Source organism: Parambassis ranga, chromosome 3, assembly GCF_900634625.1.
Source record: "Parambassis ranga chromosome 3, fParRan2.1, whole genome shotgun sequence".
Taxonomy (NCBI): Eukaryota; Metazoa; Chordata; class Actinopteri; family Ambassidae; genus Parambassis; species Parambassis ranga.
Genome location: NC_041024.1, coordinates 1,971,655 through 1,989,154, shown reverse-complemented (window position 1 = coordinate 1,989,154; position 17,500 = coordinate 1,971,655). Strand labels below are relative to the sequence as shown.

Sequence of the window (17,500 nt, the reverse complement as noted above, 5' to 3'; positions counted from 1 at the left end):
TATATTATGAGGCGCCACCTAGTGGTTTGGCCTAACATACCTGTATACACACTGTTTGTGTTGTTCCTGTCACTGCCAGCAGGGGGAGCCAAACATTCTGTGTTGTAGGTTTAAGTACAATTTCATACATTTGTATAAAACTGCAGAGAGAAGCACAAAGTTTTGTTGTTTGGCATTTTCAGGACTCAGAGTGTGGTTTTATCACCTCCAGACTGTAAATCAGCTTCACAGCAGCTGCAGTCCACCTCCTTATGATGTATTGATGTTTAGGAGCAATATGTCACAGTGACACAGCAGCTCCAGCATCCTGTACACTCGGTCTTCTCTTTCTCGGACTGTTCTCTGCTGTGTGTGTGGAGCTTTGATTGACACCTCTGTGGGAGGTTCATGCTCATTCTTTCTTCTCGCCGCCTGCAAACGAGTCTTTACAGGAAATCTGCAGCATCCTTGTTTGAGGCTTCCCGGGGTCACTTCAATTTCTTTCACCCTGCTGGAACTCACAAATACACAACTACTGTGTCTCTGCAATAGGTGACATTTGAACTTTGCGCACCAAACAGCAGTAAAATTAGAATCTGGAGTCATTTCTATTTGAGGAGGATGTTTTGGTGCAACATTTTGCAGCATCATACAAGAATCAGTCATCAAGCAGTGAACGGATTTCTGTCTTCAAAAATCAGCAGCAAATTATAAAAACATCTTCATTAATGCAAACTTTAAAATGCCACCGAAATATGCAATCAGGCTATGAAAACAAATGTCCAGCACCACCACAAGTAGCAGATATTTATAACTTCTCATTGAACAAAAAGTCCCAGTTGGTCCGTCCCCCTTTAACGTCCCTGGAAACATTTCCCTTGTGTTGCGAGTGTTTGCAGTGTGCAGTGATTGGCTGCTGTTCGGGTAGCAGGCACTAATGCAACAGAGAGTGCACAACATATCCGATGTCTTTCATGCAGTGATGGTTGTTCCTAAAACAACACAGAGGGCTCAGAGGTTCCTGCCTATTGGTTATTCCCTCCTGAAAGATCTTCAACAGGAAGCAATCTGGTGTGGGCCTTTAAATGGTCAAAGCAACACCTGAGACCACAAACAACACATAATGCAGCGCTCTGTGTGCAGGAGGCCAACATGTAATTGCCCAGACTGTCTGTCATATAACACAACCTCACCTCTTCCAAACCTGAGTAATCAGAAAGATAAATGGCGTCTCATATCACGCCCGGTGTCTCAACAGGTGTCAGGAAGAGGCTGCAGCACATAATTAAACTCCATCGAGTGAGGACAATTTGGAAGGGAGGACAATTTCCTTCCTCCAGGTGGAGGGTTCAATCTGGCGAAGGCAGCTGATGAGCAGACTTCAGTGTTGTTTGAACGTATGTTACATGTGATGGAGGAGACAACAGATCTATAACATCAAGCCCTTTCACAGCCCTTCACGGCTTCATGTTCACAGAGCATCATTAAGTGAAAAGAGATCAGCAGCTGCTTGACCTCGGCACTGAGACGTCTTTATCGCGGCACACACGGAGCAGTGAGCAGAATAATGACCACACAATCATGACCTCATTTAACAAAGAAGCCCACAGAGTCCTGGAACACTGATTGACTTATGATGAAGGTGTGAGCACCAGAGACAACATATATAATATATAGTATAGTATAACTGTGGACGAAGTGTCCATGTTGTCCCCCTCAGGTCTCTGAGGCGCTGTATTGAGACCCTGGGAGATTTCAGGAGTCACCACGCTGGCAGCGCCACAGTCTGCCTAAACTCCACATACAGGCAAAGAGTGAAGTGGAGCTGGAGGAGGCGGGCTCTGTGAGTCAGCAGCCACCTGTCACTCACAGAGTGGTCACACCCATCATTATGTGTTTATTTAACCAGGCTGTAAACGTGTTTATTTCTGCTGTCAAGTTACATTTTCACATATAGTCTATGTGGATTGACTCTCTTTTAGAGTGAGCCCCTAGAGGCTGCAAGGTGAATTGCAGTTTTTAACACTTCTGCTTGGGCTTCGTGTCTCATTCCAAAAGGATGGATGATGTAAGATCAGATCATAATGAGCTGGAAAAACCAACAGGGTTAATTACATCTGACCAGTCTGCTGCTGCATACTACAGGACTGCATGTGAGACAGGGAAATGAAGTTAATAAGGAAGAAACTGCAGTTCTTACAGTGTCCAGTGTACAGTGTTGAGGGCTGGCTTGAAAGTGAGTCAATCCCCATGCTCTTCTATACGCTGAGACTCAGACTGTGAGCTTCCTCCTATAATATGAAGAGAGTCTGACTTCAGCCTCAGTCATGCTGCACCTCTTTAGATACATATGTTTGCCGTTCAGTTTGTTCTTCGCCTGTATTTGAATTAACCAGGACGTACGGTGGACTGTGGCGCTGCCAACATGGTGACAGCTGGGGCCTCCAGCTCAGACTCAAACCTCCCTGTCCTTACCAGCATCCTGCGAGGAAGGAAAGGACTGAGGTCATGTGACGAACTGCATGTTGTTGTAGCCACAAAAATGACAGAGAGGTCAGTTGCAGCTCTGAGAAGTTTTCTTTGTGACATCACATCCACCCGATCTGTTCTAGAAGCTTCTCAGATATTTGATTTGGTTCCAAGTGCATTTTAAATTATAAGTCTTCCCCACTTGAATCCTCTTGTGCAGTGCATGCTGGGAAACAATCCAGGAGCCTTAAACACAAAGGGGATTAAATTGCATTTCATTCATCAAATCTGTTTTCTGTCTGCAACAAAAACAAACAAACAAACAAACGAGATGAGACCGACACAATGAAGCGCCGTCCAAATATTCGCAGCCTTAATTTATTTAATATATTTTTTATGAGACCGGCATCATGATGCAACGGCTTCATATTTCACCGTGCATCACGCCAGCTGGCCAAGATATAATGGAATTTCCAATTTAAGGCTGTTTTTCTGGGAGGTAATGGGTGCCGTCGGAGAAATCTCAGCCTCATTAGTGAGACACATTACGCAGCTGAGAGCCGAGGTGAGCTGCCCACGAGAGGCACACACTCCAGTCATTCAACAGTTAAATCCATGTTTTACTCAGGGTGCAGAAAAAAAAAACTTGTTTTTAACCAAAAGTACTATTTGACCAAAAGTCAATCGTTTATAGTCCCAAGCTCCCATTCATTGACATTGTTGCAGCTCTAAATGATCTTCCTGATCTGCTCTCCCGTCCTGACTTTGTCACCCTTCCTATGCTGGACAGGAACCAGAAACATGGAGGCCGGCAGACACACACGGTGGCTGTCTGTCCACCAAGCGGCAACCTTCTGGGCTCAAAGTTGAAGCCCATGCGGAATTGTCAAAACTTGTAATTCACGCCGCAACCACTGGGGGCTGGCTCCAAAAGCGAGTCATTTCCCATACTCCCATGTTAAAATGGCCGACTTCACAGCAGAAAAAAACATGTTTACAGCCTGGTACAAAAAACCACTCTGGTCTCAGATGATAGGTTCTCTTCTAGTGTCAATTGTAGGGGGGGTGAATTTTTTTACAACTCACTCGTTTCAACGGTATTCTGACTTAAAATTACGCATAATTATGGGCGTTGCCGCTTGATTGACAGACAGTTGACGTATCACAACGTGAGTTTCCTGTATCCACGATCGCCCGCCCCCCTAAACTTTGGGGGGCAGCACTGCCGCAGTGGTATAGCAGGGTTGTCCAATAACCAGAAGGTTGGTGGTTCGATCCCAACTCCTCCCTAGTCACTGTTGTGTGTTCTTGGGCAAGACACTTCACCCTAGCCTGTGGCGCTTGCTAGTCATTATGACACTGCTTGGCAGCAGCCGTAACAAATTTCCCTCTGGGATTAATAAAGTATCTAAAATAAAAAAATAAAATAAACATATTTGGAGTTTTGGCGGACGTGACGCTGCCAACATGGCGGCGGTCATCAACGAACCTCCCACCGAACCTCAGAACGGCTCTTCAGAAACAAACGGGTGACGTCACGGAAGCTCTGTCCATAGTTTTTACTGTCAATGGTGTCCACACACTTTTGGCCATATAGTGTTCAATTGGTCACTTTAGTTTCCTAATACTTTAGCAGGAATCCACACACACACACACACACTTCTTTTAGCGCCACAGATATTTAAACTTTCAGAGCAGTCTGCTTTTACTAATCAATGCTATTTTGTACAAACACATCGACCACAATCAGAACATTTGATTACAACTGGATGAGGATCTGAGCAATTAGTCTTCTCTTTAAAATTATTACACACACACACAGTCCATGTCAGAGGAACGGACTGGTTCCAACTGGAAAAACTTGGTCACCATGGAAACAGGATGTGGTGTGTGTGTCTACCTTTTGCGTGCAGCTGTGTGCTCCTGCATGTATATGTGCTGTATGTTGCCATCTCACTGTCTGCCTGCCAAACACTTCAGTGTCTTTGCATTTTGATGAATTTATCTCTCTCACCGCCTGCCTGCCTGCCTCGCTCGCCCCCTCTTATAGTCGAGCTCAAAGAGTTCTCGCACTTTATTCCACTCCTCATCCTCCTCCTCCTCCTCATGGAGACCTGACACTTCAGACAGGAAGCAGGTGGAAAATTAGTGAAATACTTGGAACGAGGTTTATTTTCCCAGCACTGGAAGCCATCTAAAAACAGCCTGATGTGTGTGACCTGCTGCGTATGTGTCTCAATCCGCAAACTTTATGAAGTCAATTATGTCAGGGGTGTTGGCATGGAGACCAATTAGCTCTCATTTTTCACACTTAGCCATCATATCTTCACAGTTAAAGGAAAACGCCACTTAATTTGTGAAGCTTGCGTGGCGCTGTTGGTTCCGTGCCGTCGTATTCAATAAAGAGTTTTTATCTCAGGGAAGAGAACAAAGGCTTGTCCGCGACGCCATCAGCTGCGGGCCCAGACTTAAAAGAAAGAAGACACACTGACTGGGTTGATTTATCGCCATGATGAAATCTGGGGGAAGGACCGGAGTCTGCCCTCCTGCCTGTCTGTCATGTACGATAATCCTGACTGTGATGATTGGATTTTTAATGAAGATTTGGTGAAATCCAGCCGAGCAAATGAGAAATATTCCACTGGATTCAGACAATTGATGGTAGTGTTACTGATTAAAGGGCGACTTATCTCACTTTTTGTGATTTATTTTATGTTCTGCTTTGATGTCAGAAGTCTCTGTGTCACAGCCTTCAAAGTTTCAAAACTTTATCGTTCTTTTATGCCAAGAAACATTCCTTAATCTAAAAAAATGGGACTTGATAAGAAAGAATTTCTGCCCTAAGATCCTGCCCTGAATGTCAAAGGATGAATGCTGAATGCTCTCGGAGGTGGATCTAGCCGGATTTGTTTACATCTGGCTCAGGTCTGAACGCGAATCCCGCTAGCGACGTGATACTTCGGGAACAGTGTCCGGGTCGTGTAAAAAAGTCGCATGTAAACAACCATCGAACTACGACAGCTTTGCCCCCAGTTTATGGGGGGACAAAAAAACACCCGATGCATGTGCACACGGTCCTACCGCGGTCTGAACGGACTCTATATACTATGAGGCGCCACCTAGCGGTTTGTAGGGAAAACAAAGAAGTCGGGTTAATCTGGATTGAGCGTGGACACGTGTGTGATAGCCAGATTTGAAAATACGTCTGAACGTATCCAGCTTAAAGGCTATCCGGATTCAATCCTACTCTAGCTGGATTGACTTTCTCCAGTGTGAACAGGGTATTAAAAAGAAGCCAATCATCACCACCATCACCATCATCATCATCATCCCAGCAGGCAGTTTGGTTACAGTAACAGCAGTGATGTGGATCTGAGCACAATCCCTTAAAAGACTCAGAGATTTGAAGTCTTGGAATATCTGATGAAGGGAAATTACCAGCACTGTGTCACCTCGTGTTTGAGTCAGAGTCAGGCGACACTCAGACGAGCAGAAGAAGAAAGCTCTAACATCTGATTGGGTCTTTTCATCAGGAAGAGTTAAAGATCAGATCGTTTCAGCTGCTGCTTTGACAGATGAGGCTCTCTGCTGATATTTGGTTTACTTTGTAGCAGACAAAGTGGGAGGGAGTGAATCCAAACAAGCATACATACCATGAGTCAGTATTTAAGTATTTATAGAGCCGAGGGACAAGCAGATGGAGAGATGAAAGAAAAATGACACGTCCCAGCCCTCCACCATCCAATGAATTTGAAATGAACAGTCGTGGCCTAATATGCAGGGCCAACTGTTTCTCGTAAGTGTGGGTCAGAATCCAAAGTGGCTGTCCTCACTGTGAAGTGAAAGTGGATTTCAGCACACAGCAAGACCAAGACTGCAGCTCTGCACCAGGACACAAGTCCACGAGGAGCTCGGAGGAAGAAGACGAGTGCTGAGATGAAGATTTCTGACCTTATGTAATGGATTTTTAATTGGAGGCTGGTTGGCAGGATAACTATTCCCCCTGTCTGCTCCCCTTTGATTGAACTGTGTGTGTATAAGGCTGTAGTTTGTATGTATGTCTCGTTTCCTAATGGCGAACAGGAATGTGTGTGTGTGTGTGTGTGTGTGTGTGTTTGGGGTGTTTCAGACGGTTTGATTTCCTGAGCAGGTCGGTGAAAAACACGGCAAGACACAGAGTAAATGCAAATTACAGCATAATTATCATCAGTGCAACAGAGTGAGATGTTGGGCTGATTAAACGGTTTGATTGTTGGTGTGTTCAGGGGTTTAAAGAGTCAGAAAAATGCCCACAAGAGTTCATAATTTAACTGATATCCAGATATCTATGTACATTAGCATACCAAACAACTGGACTGTAGTACCACTATCAATCACTAGATGGTGTAGTGAGTCCGTGTAGCATCTTAGTCTGCCCTTAGTCCCACCAGAGAGAGTGGTTGGATCTACAAATGTGACCACAGATAACATTTACTGTTTGTTGTCTTTATATCCACCTTAACACAGGAAAATAATATCTGCGTTTATTATTTTTATAAAAAAAGATCAATACCAGGTATGGCTGGTCTTCTGCCGTCGTGTTTATGCTGGAGGGGGCAATCAATGGCAGCACACCTGGGATCATCTGTTCTCGTTCCCCCCTCGTTTTGCAGGAGATGCCTCAGCAGCTGCTCCCAGGACGATCACAGCCGCATGCCGGGATTACTGTAATGCTGATTGGCTTTTTTGTGCATTATACAATGAAGCCGTAAACACAGCCTGTAATTTACTCTGTGTGTGTGTGTGTGTGTGTGTGTGAATCAGCAACAAAGGAGCAGCTATTGTGGATTTTTATGGATTTAAGGATCTGCAATCAGTGGACTAGTGTTTTAATGCCAGTGTTCTTGTACAGAGTGGGTGCATTAGTCATGATTGAAATTTCTGGAGGCTTTTCAGACATTTGTTATTCTGAAAGTAACAAAGAGAAGGTTAGAACACACACGTTACACACGCTCCCCCTCAAAGCATCTATTTACCTGTTCCCTTCTGCTGCATACCTGTTGTAAAGAGTCACGTCTCACAGGAGTTACATTCATGTCAGTGTGTGACTGTGTTTGTTTTGTGGTGTGGTGTAATTGCTGGCTGCCGTTAATAAGCCGGCTGTGTGTGTAGGAGCTGCTGGATTCAGCAGAGCTGGACTGCAGGGATTTGCTCCAGTTAAGCTACAAGAGCTTTCAGTCAAGAGGTGTCAGTGTGTTCAGACGTGAAACCGCCCGCCCCCCACCTACACGCGATGGATCGTCTCATGAAGCAGGAGGGGATTTCAGGATTTTAACAGATTACAGTCACACTTAAATACTCACAGATAGAACTTATATCGATAAATCAAACATCACAGCCGCCTTGTGTTGGGGTTTGATATCGATCCCGATGAGGCTGTTTTTACTGGTGACTGAAAAACCACATGAGGCATCATCAGACTGACCGGCTGACTGCAGGACGATGGGAAAGTTCTCATGTGAAAAGATTCCTGAGTGAGCAGCTCCTCTTCCTCTTTATTGTTGCAGTTTGTGTTTGTTAAACGTTCTCATGATTTTCCTCTGAGCGTCTGACCCTCGTGCTGCAGTTTGGCCTCATGTGATTCATCCTTTCTGCTGTGAAAGTTCACATTAAAACGCTGACAATTGTCACTCACTATGACACAGTGAAACTTTGTAAAGATGACTCATAACATTTAATATATCTACTAAACACCTCAGAAACATCTTCACTCTCTGCTTGCAGCAGCTTCAACAATCAGGCCTCGAAGCAGCAAATGAAATAATTAACTTCTATCTTATTGTTGAATTACCTGTGGGAAGGTCACTGTCAGTATATATGTTTGATTGGAAGAAAAAGCCTGTCTGGAGTCTTTAAATAGCTCTGCTGAGTGAAAGCCTGGATGGTCTCTGGTCTGTGAGATGAGGGAGCCACAGTCTGTTCAGTCCTCTGCATTACAGCTGAATGTATCAGAACTGCTTTCAATCATCTCAGCCGAAGAGTTCATGGACAGTTTTATATAAACTTCTATGAAAGCCCTGTAGCAGCATTTGGCATGAGCAAGCACTAATCAAATTAAATTATAAAGATCACAATATATTTATTGTAATTTAATTTAAATTTAGTGCAAAAAATATTTTTCCTATATCTGAAATGTTCTGACAAAAACAGAAATAAAAATAAAAAAATAAATTTAACCCTAAACTATACTTTCACTAATATAAAACTTATAAAAAGTATATCCACCATGGACTAATATGAAAGCACAAGTTACAAATATGTCATTAAAATTGTATATATGTTTTATTATTTTATATTTTAAAAAGTTACAGACACTCACACCGCACTGCACTTAATATAATAATAATAATATATATATTCATGCCGGTCACTTTACTTTTGATTTATTCTATTTTTATATTTATTTAGAGCATTTTTAATGTGCCTTTTTATACTATGTGTCTTACTGTGTGCCTTAAGTCAAGTTAATGTCATTGCGTAATGACCCTAAAGCTTCCTGATTCTTCATAATGACGGTTAACACTTGTCATAATTTAAAAAAAAAAAAAATGTTTTGTGACGTACTAAATTTACAAAAATCGATTCTTCTGAGGATTAATATTGTGATTATTACGGATTGTTATGTTATTTTATTAGTTAATTAGCAACCAAAGCAAAATAAAAAAAAAATAAAAACGTGTACTTCCTACTTCCGCTCTCGGGTTGTTTAAAAACACGGAAGTGACGTCACGCCCCGGGAGGGGAGGGGAGGGGAGGGGGGGGGGGGGGGCACGTGACGGTGACTGTCAGCTGATAAAGTGGATGTTTGTCGACACAGAGCTGCTCAGTCATCGCTGCCCGCTCCGTGTCTGCTGCGTCCTCTCCGGCTCCGACGACGATGAGGAGCTTGTTCCTGTTCGTGTTCGCGGCGTTAGCGCTGACCAACGACGCGCTGGTCCGGTGAGAACACATTTTATCTTCATTTATATATTTCTGATGATTAATAACGCCACAGAAAACCTGACTGCTAGCTGTGCTAGCTTTCAACTTGCTCTGACTAACTCTGTTAGTAAACAGTTAACGGTCAGGCGGCGCCAGCTGAACCTGTTGTGTGTGTGAGTGTTGGCTAACTAATAGCTAAGCTAATGCTAGCTTGCTAGCTGCTCGGTGTCGTCTGCTTTGCTCATGTGACCTCATCTTTGTCTCAGGTGATCTTGTGACATGCTGCTAAACTTGTTAGCCGCAGCAGATAATACAGAGGCGTGACTGAAACACACAGGTGCAATTCATGTTATTGATTATAGCGCAGCCGTAATCAATACACCCGATCTTTTCCTGCAGAAACACGTCAGAATGTGAGTTAACAAACACAGTCGGTGTTTTTATTTGTGACACTAATGTGTTCATTTCAGACCTACATACACGAGGAAATAAAGCTGGTGGGAGGTGTTGTGTTCATGTTCTGCCTTTGTCATGAGTACACAAACTATAATCGATCAGTCTGATAGATCAGCTGCTTCATTGATCTGGTGCTGGTTGATAAAATCCTGAATAATAGGTGTTGAGACCTGCTCACACCTGCACCTGTTGCTCCTCTGCAGCTCCCACAGATCAACTGATGTCGCCTGTGCTATAAATACAGTTTCCTCTTGTGTGTGCGCGCTCAGGGTAACAGCGCGCACACATGTTTTTCCACTGTTGTTTTTCTGTAACGCCTCTCGACTCCTCTATAATATGATTTGTTTGGAAACTGAATTGGGTCATGATTTCTGTGAGCTCATTTCACAACCCTGCAATAAAATGTGCAGATAAGAAGTGTGCAGTGGGTCAGATCTGTCTGCAGCCGGCAGCTGTATTTATTCAGTAGTTTTTATTATTGTAGTATTTCATAAAACCTTGTTAAACAGGGTTAAACGGGGTTAAATGTACAGAGAATGTCTTCAGTGTGTCTGGAGGCCTGCAGGTCGTGGAAGGTGTGTTAACGGGCTGTAACATGTCTGACTCATGTTCTGTTTCTTCCCTTTCAGCATTCCCTTAAAGAAATTCCGTTCGATCAGACGTGAGTTGACCGACTCGGGGAGAAGAGCTGAGGAGCTTCTGGCCGACAAGCAGTCCCTTAAGTACAACTTTGGCTTCCCCTCCAGTAATGGACCCACTCCAGAAACCCTGAAGAACTACCTTGACGTAAGCATCACGCTCCACACCACTGACCTGGGAACCCTCGAGTCCTCACTTTCCCCCTAATGCACCGTTTAGGAGCTAAAAGCCAAGCCGGGGGAGAGAGCCACAACAAAGGTGCTGTTGTGTTGTGGCCGCCTCCGCTTTCTTCTGTAAATCCTCCCAGCTGAATGGGAAAGTTAGGCCCGCCCATCAAGACCAGTAAATCCTCCTGCAAGTATGCGGTCTGTTTACAGAGGGATGAGGCACCGCTACGGCGTGGCGGCTGACTCACCTGTAAGCCTCCTGATCCGCAGGCAGAAAGTTGGTTTGCTCCGAGTTTTAGGCTGTGACCACACCTGTCTGTGTTTAGAAGAGCGCACACATCTGTGTGGAGCTGTATTTAAATCAGATTATTAACAGTCGATCACAGAATAAATCAGATATTTGTTACATCCGACAGAAAAAGGAAGTGTTGGTAGGCCTGATGACTTGACACAATGTCGGTCACGTTAAACTGATGTTTGCTTCCTGTCCTGAGTTTGTTGAGTAATCGTTTCCTCTGTGTGGTTACTGTTAAACTGAAGCAGCTGACTTTACTGACATGACTCAGTAACTCTGACCTGCGTCCCAATAGCATTTACTGACAGTCGGCTGTAAGGCCTCATCAGCACAGAGAGAACAAAACAGGCTGCTTAATGAGCTGCGTACAATGAGACCTTGTGGGTAAATAATTAGACCTGTTTTCTCTTGAGATTATTGTAATCTGTCTTCTCAGAAGTGCGTGCCCTCTCAGCCAAGTTGTTTATTTCTCTCTGTACAGGCTCAGTATTACGGGGAGATCAGCCTGGGCACCCCTCCTCAGACCTTCACCGTGGTCTTTGACACCGGCTCCTCTAACCTGTGGGTGCCCTCTGTTCACTGCTCCTTGTTCGACATCGCGTGCTGTAAGTCCTCTCAGTGACACAACGTTTCTTCGGTGCTGTGGTTCTCTCGATACATGACTGACTGTGCTTCCCCGCAGTGCTCCACCACAAATATAATTCTGCTAAATCTAGCACATACGTGAAGAACGGCACCGCCTTCGCCATCCAGTATGGGAGCGGCAGTCTGTCGGGCTACCTCAGCCAGGACACGTGCTCCGTAAGTTTGTCTCAGTTGGCCCAAAATTACATTAAAGTGTACGTGCTGGTCTTAAATGGCGCCCCCTGCTTTCTCAGATTGGAGATCTCTCTGTGGAGAATCAGCTTTTTGGGGAGGCCATCAAACAGCCCGGGGTCGCGTTCATTGCAGCAAAGTTTGATGGCATCCTGGGCATGGCGTACCCGCGCATCTCTGTGGACGGAGTGGCTCCGGTGTTCGACAACATCATGAGCCAGAAGAAAGTGGAGAAGAATCTGTTCTCCTTCTACCTGAACAGGTCAGAGACGCAGTGCTGGGCCATGTCCTGGTCCTCAGCTGATACTGTGCTTCACATATTAACCCTTTGAACACCATCCTGTCTGGGGTCTAACATCCGCCTGCTGGTTTCCCCTAAGATCTGACAGTTCTTCCTGTTTTCTCAGACCAGTCTGTTGACTTGTAGTATTTGGGCATTTTTGTGGTTTAAATGATAATCTAATTCAAACCTGTTCGGAGGTTTAGGGGTTCAGAGGGTTAAAGTGCTGCAAAAAGACAAAAACCTTTGAAAGCGGAGCTGCTGTTTTCTGTCATATTTGTGTTAAACAGCAGCAGATCACAGGTCAGTCTGACAGATGGGGAATTCTCACAGTGTGGGTAAAAAGTGATAACATATCTTTCTGTGAAAACAGCTTTGCATTATGGGTAATATGAGATTATATCTGCTTCTTCTGCATCTATTTAGGCTGAGGTCTGTGTGCTGTAAGACTGCAACATTGGTGGTAGTGTTGTAGTGGGCTGTCATTATAAATCCTATAAAAACTTAAATTTATTAAGCACACACACACACACACACACACACACACACACACACACACTAATATACGTTTGTGTTGTCTCTCTCATCAGGAACCCTGACACAGAGCCCGGCGGTGAGCTGCTGCTGGGAGGAACTGACCCCAAATATTACACTGGGGACTTTCACTACGTTAACATCTCCCGCCAGGCCTACTGGCAGATCCACATGGACGGGTGAGTGCTCCAGAATCACTCTCCAAAAGTCACATCTGGATCTGAATCCCAACAAAAGGAAAAACATAAAGAATATGATTGATTTACAGAGTGAAGTTAAAAAGTGGATAAGTGTGAATTATGAGCTCTCATGAGCTGCTCTTTTCACCAAGGAGGGACTATTTTTCGTGTGTGTGTAACAGGATGGCCGTGGGCAGTCAGCTGAGTCTGTGTAAGGGCGGCTGCGAGGCCATCGTGGACACCGGGACGTCTCTGATCACCGGCCCCTCCGCTGAGGTCAAGGCCCTGCAGAAGGCCATCGGAGCTCTGCCGCTCATCCAGGGAGAGGTGAGCTAAACCTGCCAGGTCTTCATCAGAACACGCCCATCAAGGAGTGAGCTTCACTGCAGGAACCATAAGTCCACATCATGCAGAGGAGCGGTTAATTATAAAATCCACTGAAAACTAAGCAAACTTCTTTTTATTCTTTCTTTTTTTTGTGATGTGATGTTTTTCTCTGATAAAATAGTTAATTGGTAACCCCCTGAACACTCAGCATGAGCATTCTTCACTCTGATCAGTCAGTGAGTTCTCATTGGTCACTGCTCCTCTGTGCAAACAACACAATCATGGCTACAAGCAAAGAGGAGTGAGTCAATCGATTTAATCAGTTCAGATAAACTGACTGTGTGTGTGTGTGTGTGTGTGTTTGTGCGTTTCAGTACATGGTGAACTGTGATAAAATCCCATCCCTGCCTGCCATTACCTTCAACGTAGGCGGACAGAGCTACACTCTGACCGGAGAACAGTACGTCCTCAAGGTGAGACTGTGCAGCTTGTCCAGCAGGGGGCAGCAGAGCCGCCTGCTGCGCTTATAAAACACTGTGACTGTGTGTTGCATCATAGAAGCCACACAGCAGCAGCTTTGTTTCACTCGGCGAGGCCTGGAGGAGGCTGGTTTGTTGTGAGGAGGATTACAGAGTTTGTTTTCCTCTAACGCTCCGAAGTCTGATTGATTTGAAACACAAACCACCGTCTCTTTCCTTCTTCAATCCTGCAGGAGTCTCAGGCTGGAAAGACCATCTGTCTGAGCGGCTTCATGGGTCTGGACATCCCCGCCCCCGCCGGGCCTCTGTGGATCTTGGGAGACGTCTTTATCGGCCAGTACTACACCGTGTTTGATCGCGAAAGCAACAGGGTGGGCTTCGCTAAATCCAAGTAATAATAAGCACATCCAGCACAAGAGCAGCATGCTCAAGTGTGACACTAAAAAAAACCGAGCTGCACGTTTTCTGTTGCTTTGCAATCAAACGGTAGCAATAGACTCTGCGTGTAGCCTGAATGCACTGATTTGTACGAGTGTGAGACGTTGGATAGTGTGAGGAGCGTAACCGATCAGGGATCAGCCAAGTGATCTTGTTTTGTTTTATTTTTTTTAAATCAGGGATTTGTTTTAAACATTTAATCGGTGTTTTAGGAAGAAGTTGGTCCTCTGCTACTGACCGATGGTTTTTATGTGATTGGCCTCAATAAACACTTTTTAAAAATAATCTGTTTTGTAGCTTTGATTTTGAGCAAACAGAAGAAACGTCCGTTAGAGAAACCTCACGGCTGAGGAAGCAGACGGGTGAGAAGTGACACAATCTGTCCATCAACACTCGACTTCTCATTTCTGTTTGGGCAATAACTATCTCGCAATAGTCGTGGTGCAAGAAATAATCCAGCATACTCCACTATTAAACCAAAGCGCTCATGTTCAGGGTGTAAATCGGCCATAAGAGGTGCGGCAGGTTCGCTGACCGCCGCCTTTCACAGCTAATCCAGAGTCCACAGTGCTTTTTTGTGTTGTTTACACCACCAGCTGTCACTATGAGACTGAGAGCATTAACTTCCAATAAACATGTTTTAATCAATTTCTACCTGAACACATATTGCTGCAGCTGTGACACTGTTAAATCATGATTATTGTTATTTAGGCTCCATATCTCTCCTTAATAACAACCTGTCCTCCTGGAGAATAGAATAAACTACTTTATTCATCCCAAGCTGGCACATTCCAGCAGCAACACGCAGGCAGCTGTGAGCCTCAGATGCTCCATCTTTGTTGTGGTGTACATCCATGGTTGGAGCTCATGAGTGACATGTAGACCCAGTGAGGTTACCCTGTGAGCCAGCCAGATTCTCTCAGAAACAAACCCACCTTCAAGGCCTCAAGCTGTCTGCTTGTGTCCGGTCACGGGGTGTTTGGACCAATAGGCACAGAGCGCCTGAGTACAGGAAGTGATGGGCATGTTGGTTCATAAACGCATTTCTTTTCTGGTTTGTACGTGTGTGCCTTTCAGAGACAGAAGATATAAGCGTGTGTAGCTCGTGATGGACATTGACTGACAGATGGTTCAACCAATCAGCTGCCAGGTAGTGTTTGGAGCGCACCTGTCTGATGGACGGTCGGTTGTGTCCACTGTATCTGCAGGAAGACACAACACGTCACAACATGTTCATGAAGTCTGAACTCAAACTTTATTATTCCCTCAACAATCATTCAGTGTACAAAAATGTCAACTATACATTAACCAGAGACATTTCAAAATAAAAGTAGTAAGTTTAACTGACATAAGATGCAGTCCATGGAAAGGGAGGGGGGGCAGGAAATCCTGTTTAGTACTCGGTAGATAAAAGTTTGTCTCAGCAGGCGCTGCTGCTTCAGTTTAGTAAAGCTCAGACAGAAACCTGACAGCGGGTGATAACTACTGTAATCTGTGATCAAAATCCAGACTAAATAAACATGTAATCTGTGATCAAAATCCAGACTAAATAAACATGTAATCTGTGATCAAAATCCAGACTAAATAAACATGTAATCTGTGATCAAAATCCAGACTAAATAACCAAACCATGTAATCTGTGATCAAAATCCAGACGAAATAAACATGTAATCTGTGATCAAAATCCAGACTAAATAACCAAACCATGTAATCTGTGATCAAAATCCAGACGAAATAAACATGTAATCTGTGATCAAAATCCAGACGAAATAAACATGTAATCTGTGATCAAAATCCAGACTAAATAACCAAACCATGTAATCTGTGATCAAAATCCAGACGAAATAAACATGTAATCTGTGATCAAAATCCAGACTAAATAAACATGTAATCTGTGATCAAAATCCAGATAAAAGACCCTCATTGGAAAATAAAATAAAATAAAATAAATACCTGACAGATACACTTCCTCACATTAATGCAACATTTGCCTGCAGTGACCCACTTTCTAATGAGGCACCTCCTGACACAGGTTCATTAGTGTTAAAATAATTTATTGATAGAAGGAATGTGCCAAAGGCAGTCAGTGGGAACTGGATTAAAAGATGAAACTGATTTCATTTCAGGCTCTATTAGGCATTTAAATCCAGAACAATGCGTGTTTTAATCCAAAAGACAAAAGAAAAATGTTCTTTTTATTGTCTTATATTTAAACTTATTTTAATATTATAAAAAAAGATCCTTCGCCCCAACAGCTTCAGTCGCTCCGCTATGCTAGGCTGATTAGACGTTAATGCTACTAGTTTTTGTGTGGTGTTAAACCGTCTCAGTAGTGGGTGTGCAGATACTGATACTCAGCAGAAATGATGGATTTGAAGTGATGATAATGTTTGATTAATATTTTGACCTGTTCTTAAAACAACAACGTGAAAACACAGTGAATTAATGAGTGATGAAGGTGGATCTGTGTCCTGTGCTGGGTGCCTGTTAGAAAGTGGAACTGACTGATAACTCAGTTCTGATCATAAATAACTAATCAATAATCAATTAGGGTAATCAATCTGCACCATGTGAATGTTGCATGATGGGAAGGGGGACCCAGCAGTCTCAGGGTGCATCCTCACCCCTGTGTTTTTGTTCCTTTTGTTGGACTGCTGGTGTTTTTTATTTCACGCTGTCAGACTTTGACTTTGAGACGTCGCAGAAACGATGAGTCGTTCCTGCTGAGATACTCACAGTTTAACCCTTTCTGGATCCTGGTGTTTGTTTGTGAGGTTTGTCCTCCTCTGCTGTAGAATCCAAAAAGACAACAAACAGCGTTTCTGCTCTCCGACCTCCAGTCTGACCTCTGACCTCTGACCTCTGCCGTCAGCGCTCCTGCTCCTGGTTTTCCTTCTCTTTGTCCGAGCCGGTATTCTCAGGGTCCTGCTCCTTGCCCGGCTCCGTGCTCTGGCTCTCCTCCCCGTCCTCCCTCCGTGGGGCCTTTGGGTCTCTGACCACGCCCTCCATCTCCACCTCCCCCTCCAGCTCCTCCTCGGTCTCCTCCTCCACCCGGCCCACTGTGTCGGGGATAATCTCCACCTCGATGTCCGAGGAGTCCTCGCTCTCTTTGAACCACACCGTCTTCTGGCCCTCCTTCCTCCGCTGCTTGGCGAGGATCGACCTCATGCTGTACTCGTCGCCGTCCCCCCTGCCTCTCCTGGAGGGTCTCACTGAGGGGCTCCCCTTGGGGACGTGGTTGGTGTAGACGCCGCAGGAGGAGCAGTGGCGGCTCCGCCTCTCCAGAGGGATGACCCGGCCCTGGGGGAAGGTGCTGCGCCTGGGCACGACGTTGTTCCAGCGCCTGGCGCCCCCGCGGCTCGGGTCGGCCTCGTTCTGGAAGCCGTCATTGGTGTACTGCAGAGAGTCCCTGTGGCCGCTCCGATGCTGCTCCGACCGCAGACAGGGGCCCAGGCACTACAGCGAGGGGAGAGGTTAATACA

The 17,500-nt window shown here is 44.8% G+C and overlaps 2 protein-coding genes across 2 annotated transcripts in view; one reads left to right on the top strand and one right to left on the bottom strand.

Annotated features, from left to right (window-relative positions):
* Positions 1-9,267: 9,267 nt before the first annotated feature.
* Positions 9,268-14,303, top strand: LOC114432888 (cathepsin D). Its single transcript, XM_028400965.1, has 9 exons — positions 9,268-9,426; positions 10,494-10,650; positions 11,447-11,570; positions 11,648-11,766; positions 11,844-12,043; positions 12,652-12,774; positions 12,957-13,101; positions 13,476-13,574; positions 13,814-14,303. The coding sequence occupies exons 1-9, from the start codon at positions 9,365-9,367 to the stop codon at positions 13,973-13,975; spliced, it is 1,191 nt and encodes a 396-aa protein (XP_028256766.1). The 5' UTR covers positions 9,268-9,364; the 3' UTR covers positions 13,976-14,303.
* Positions 14,304-15,938: 1,635 nt separating this feature from the next.
* Positions 15,939-17,500, bottom strand: part of LOC114432883 (cadherin-related family member 5-like) — a 6,761-nt gene continuing 5,199 nt past the window's right edge. Inside the window, exon 14 of the mRNA XM_028400959.1 lies at positions 15,939-17,474. Coding sequence (XP_028256760.1) covers positions 16,887-17,474 — 588 coding nt within the window. The 3' untranslated portion in view covers positions 15,939-16,886. The remainder of the gene's footprint in view (positions 17,475-17,500) is intronic.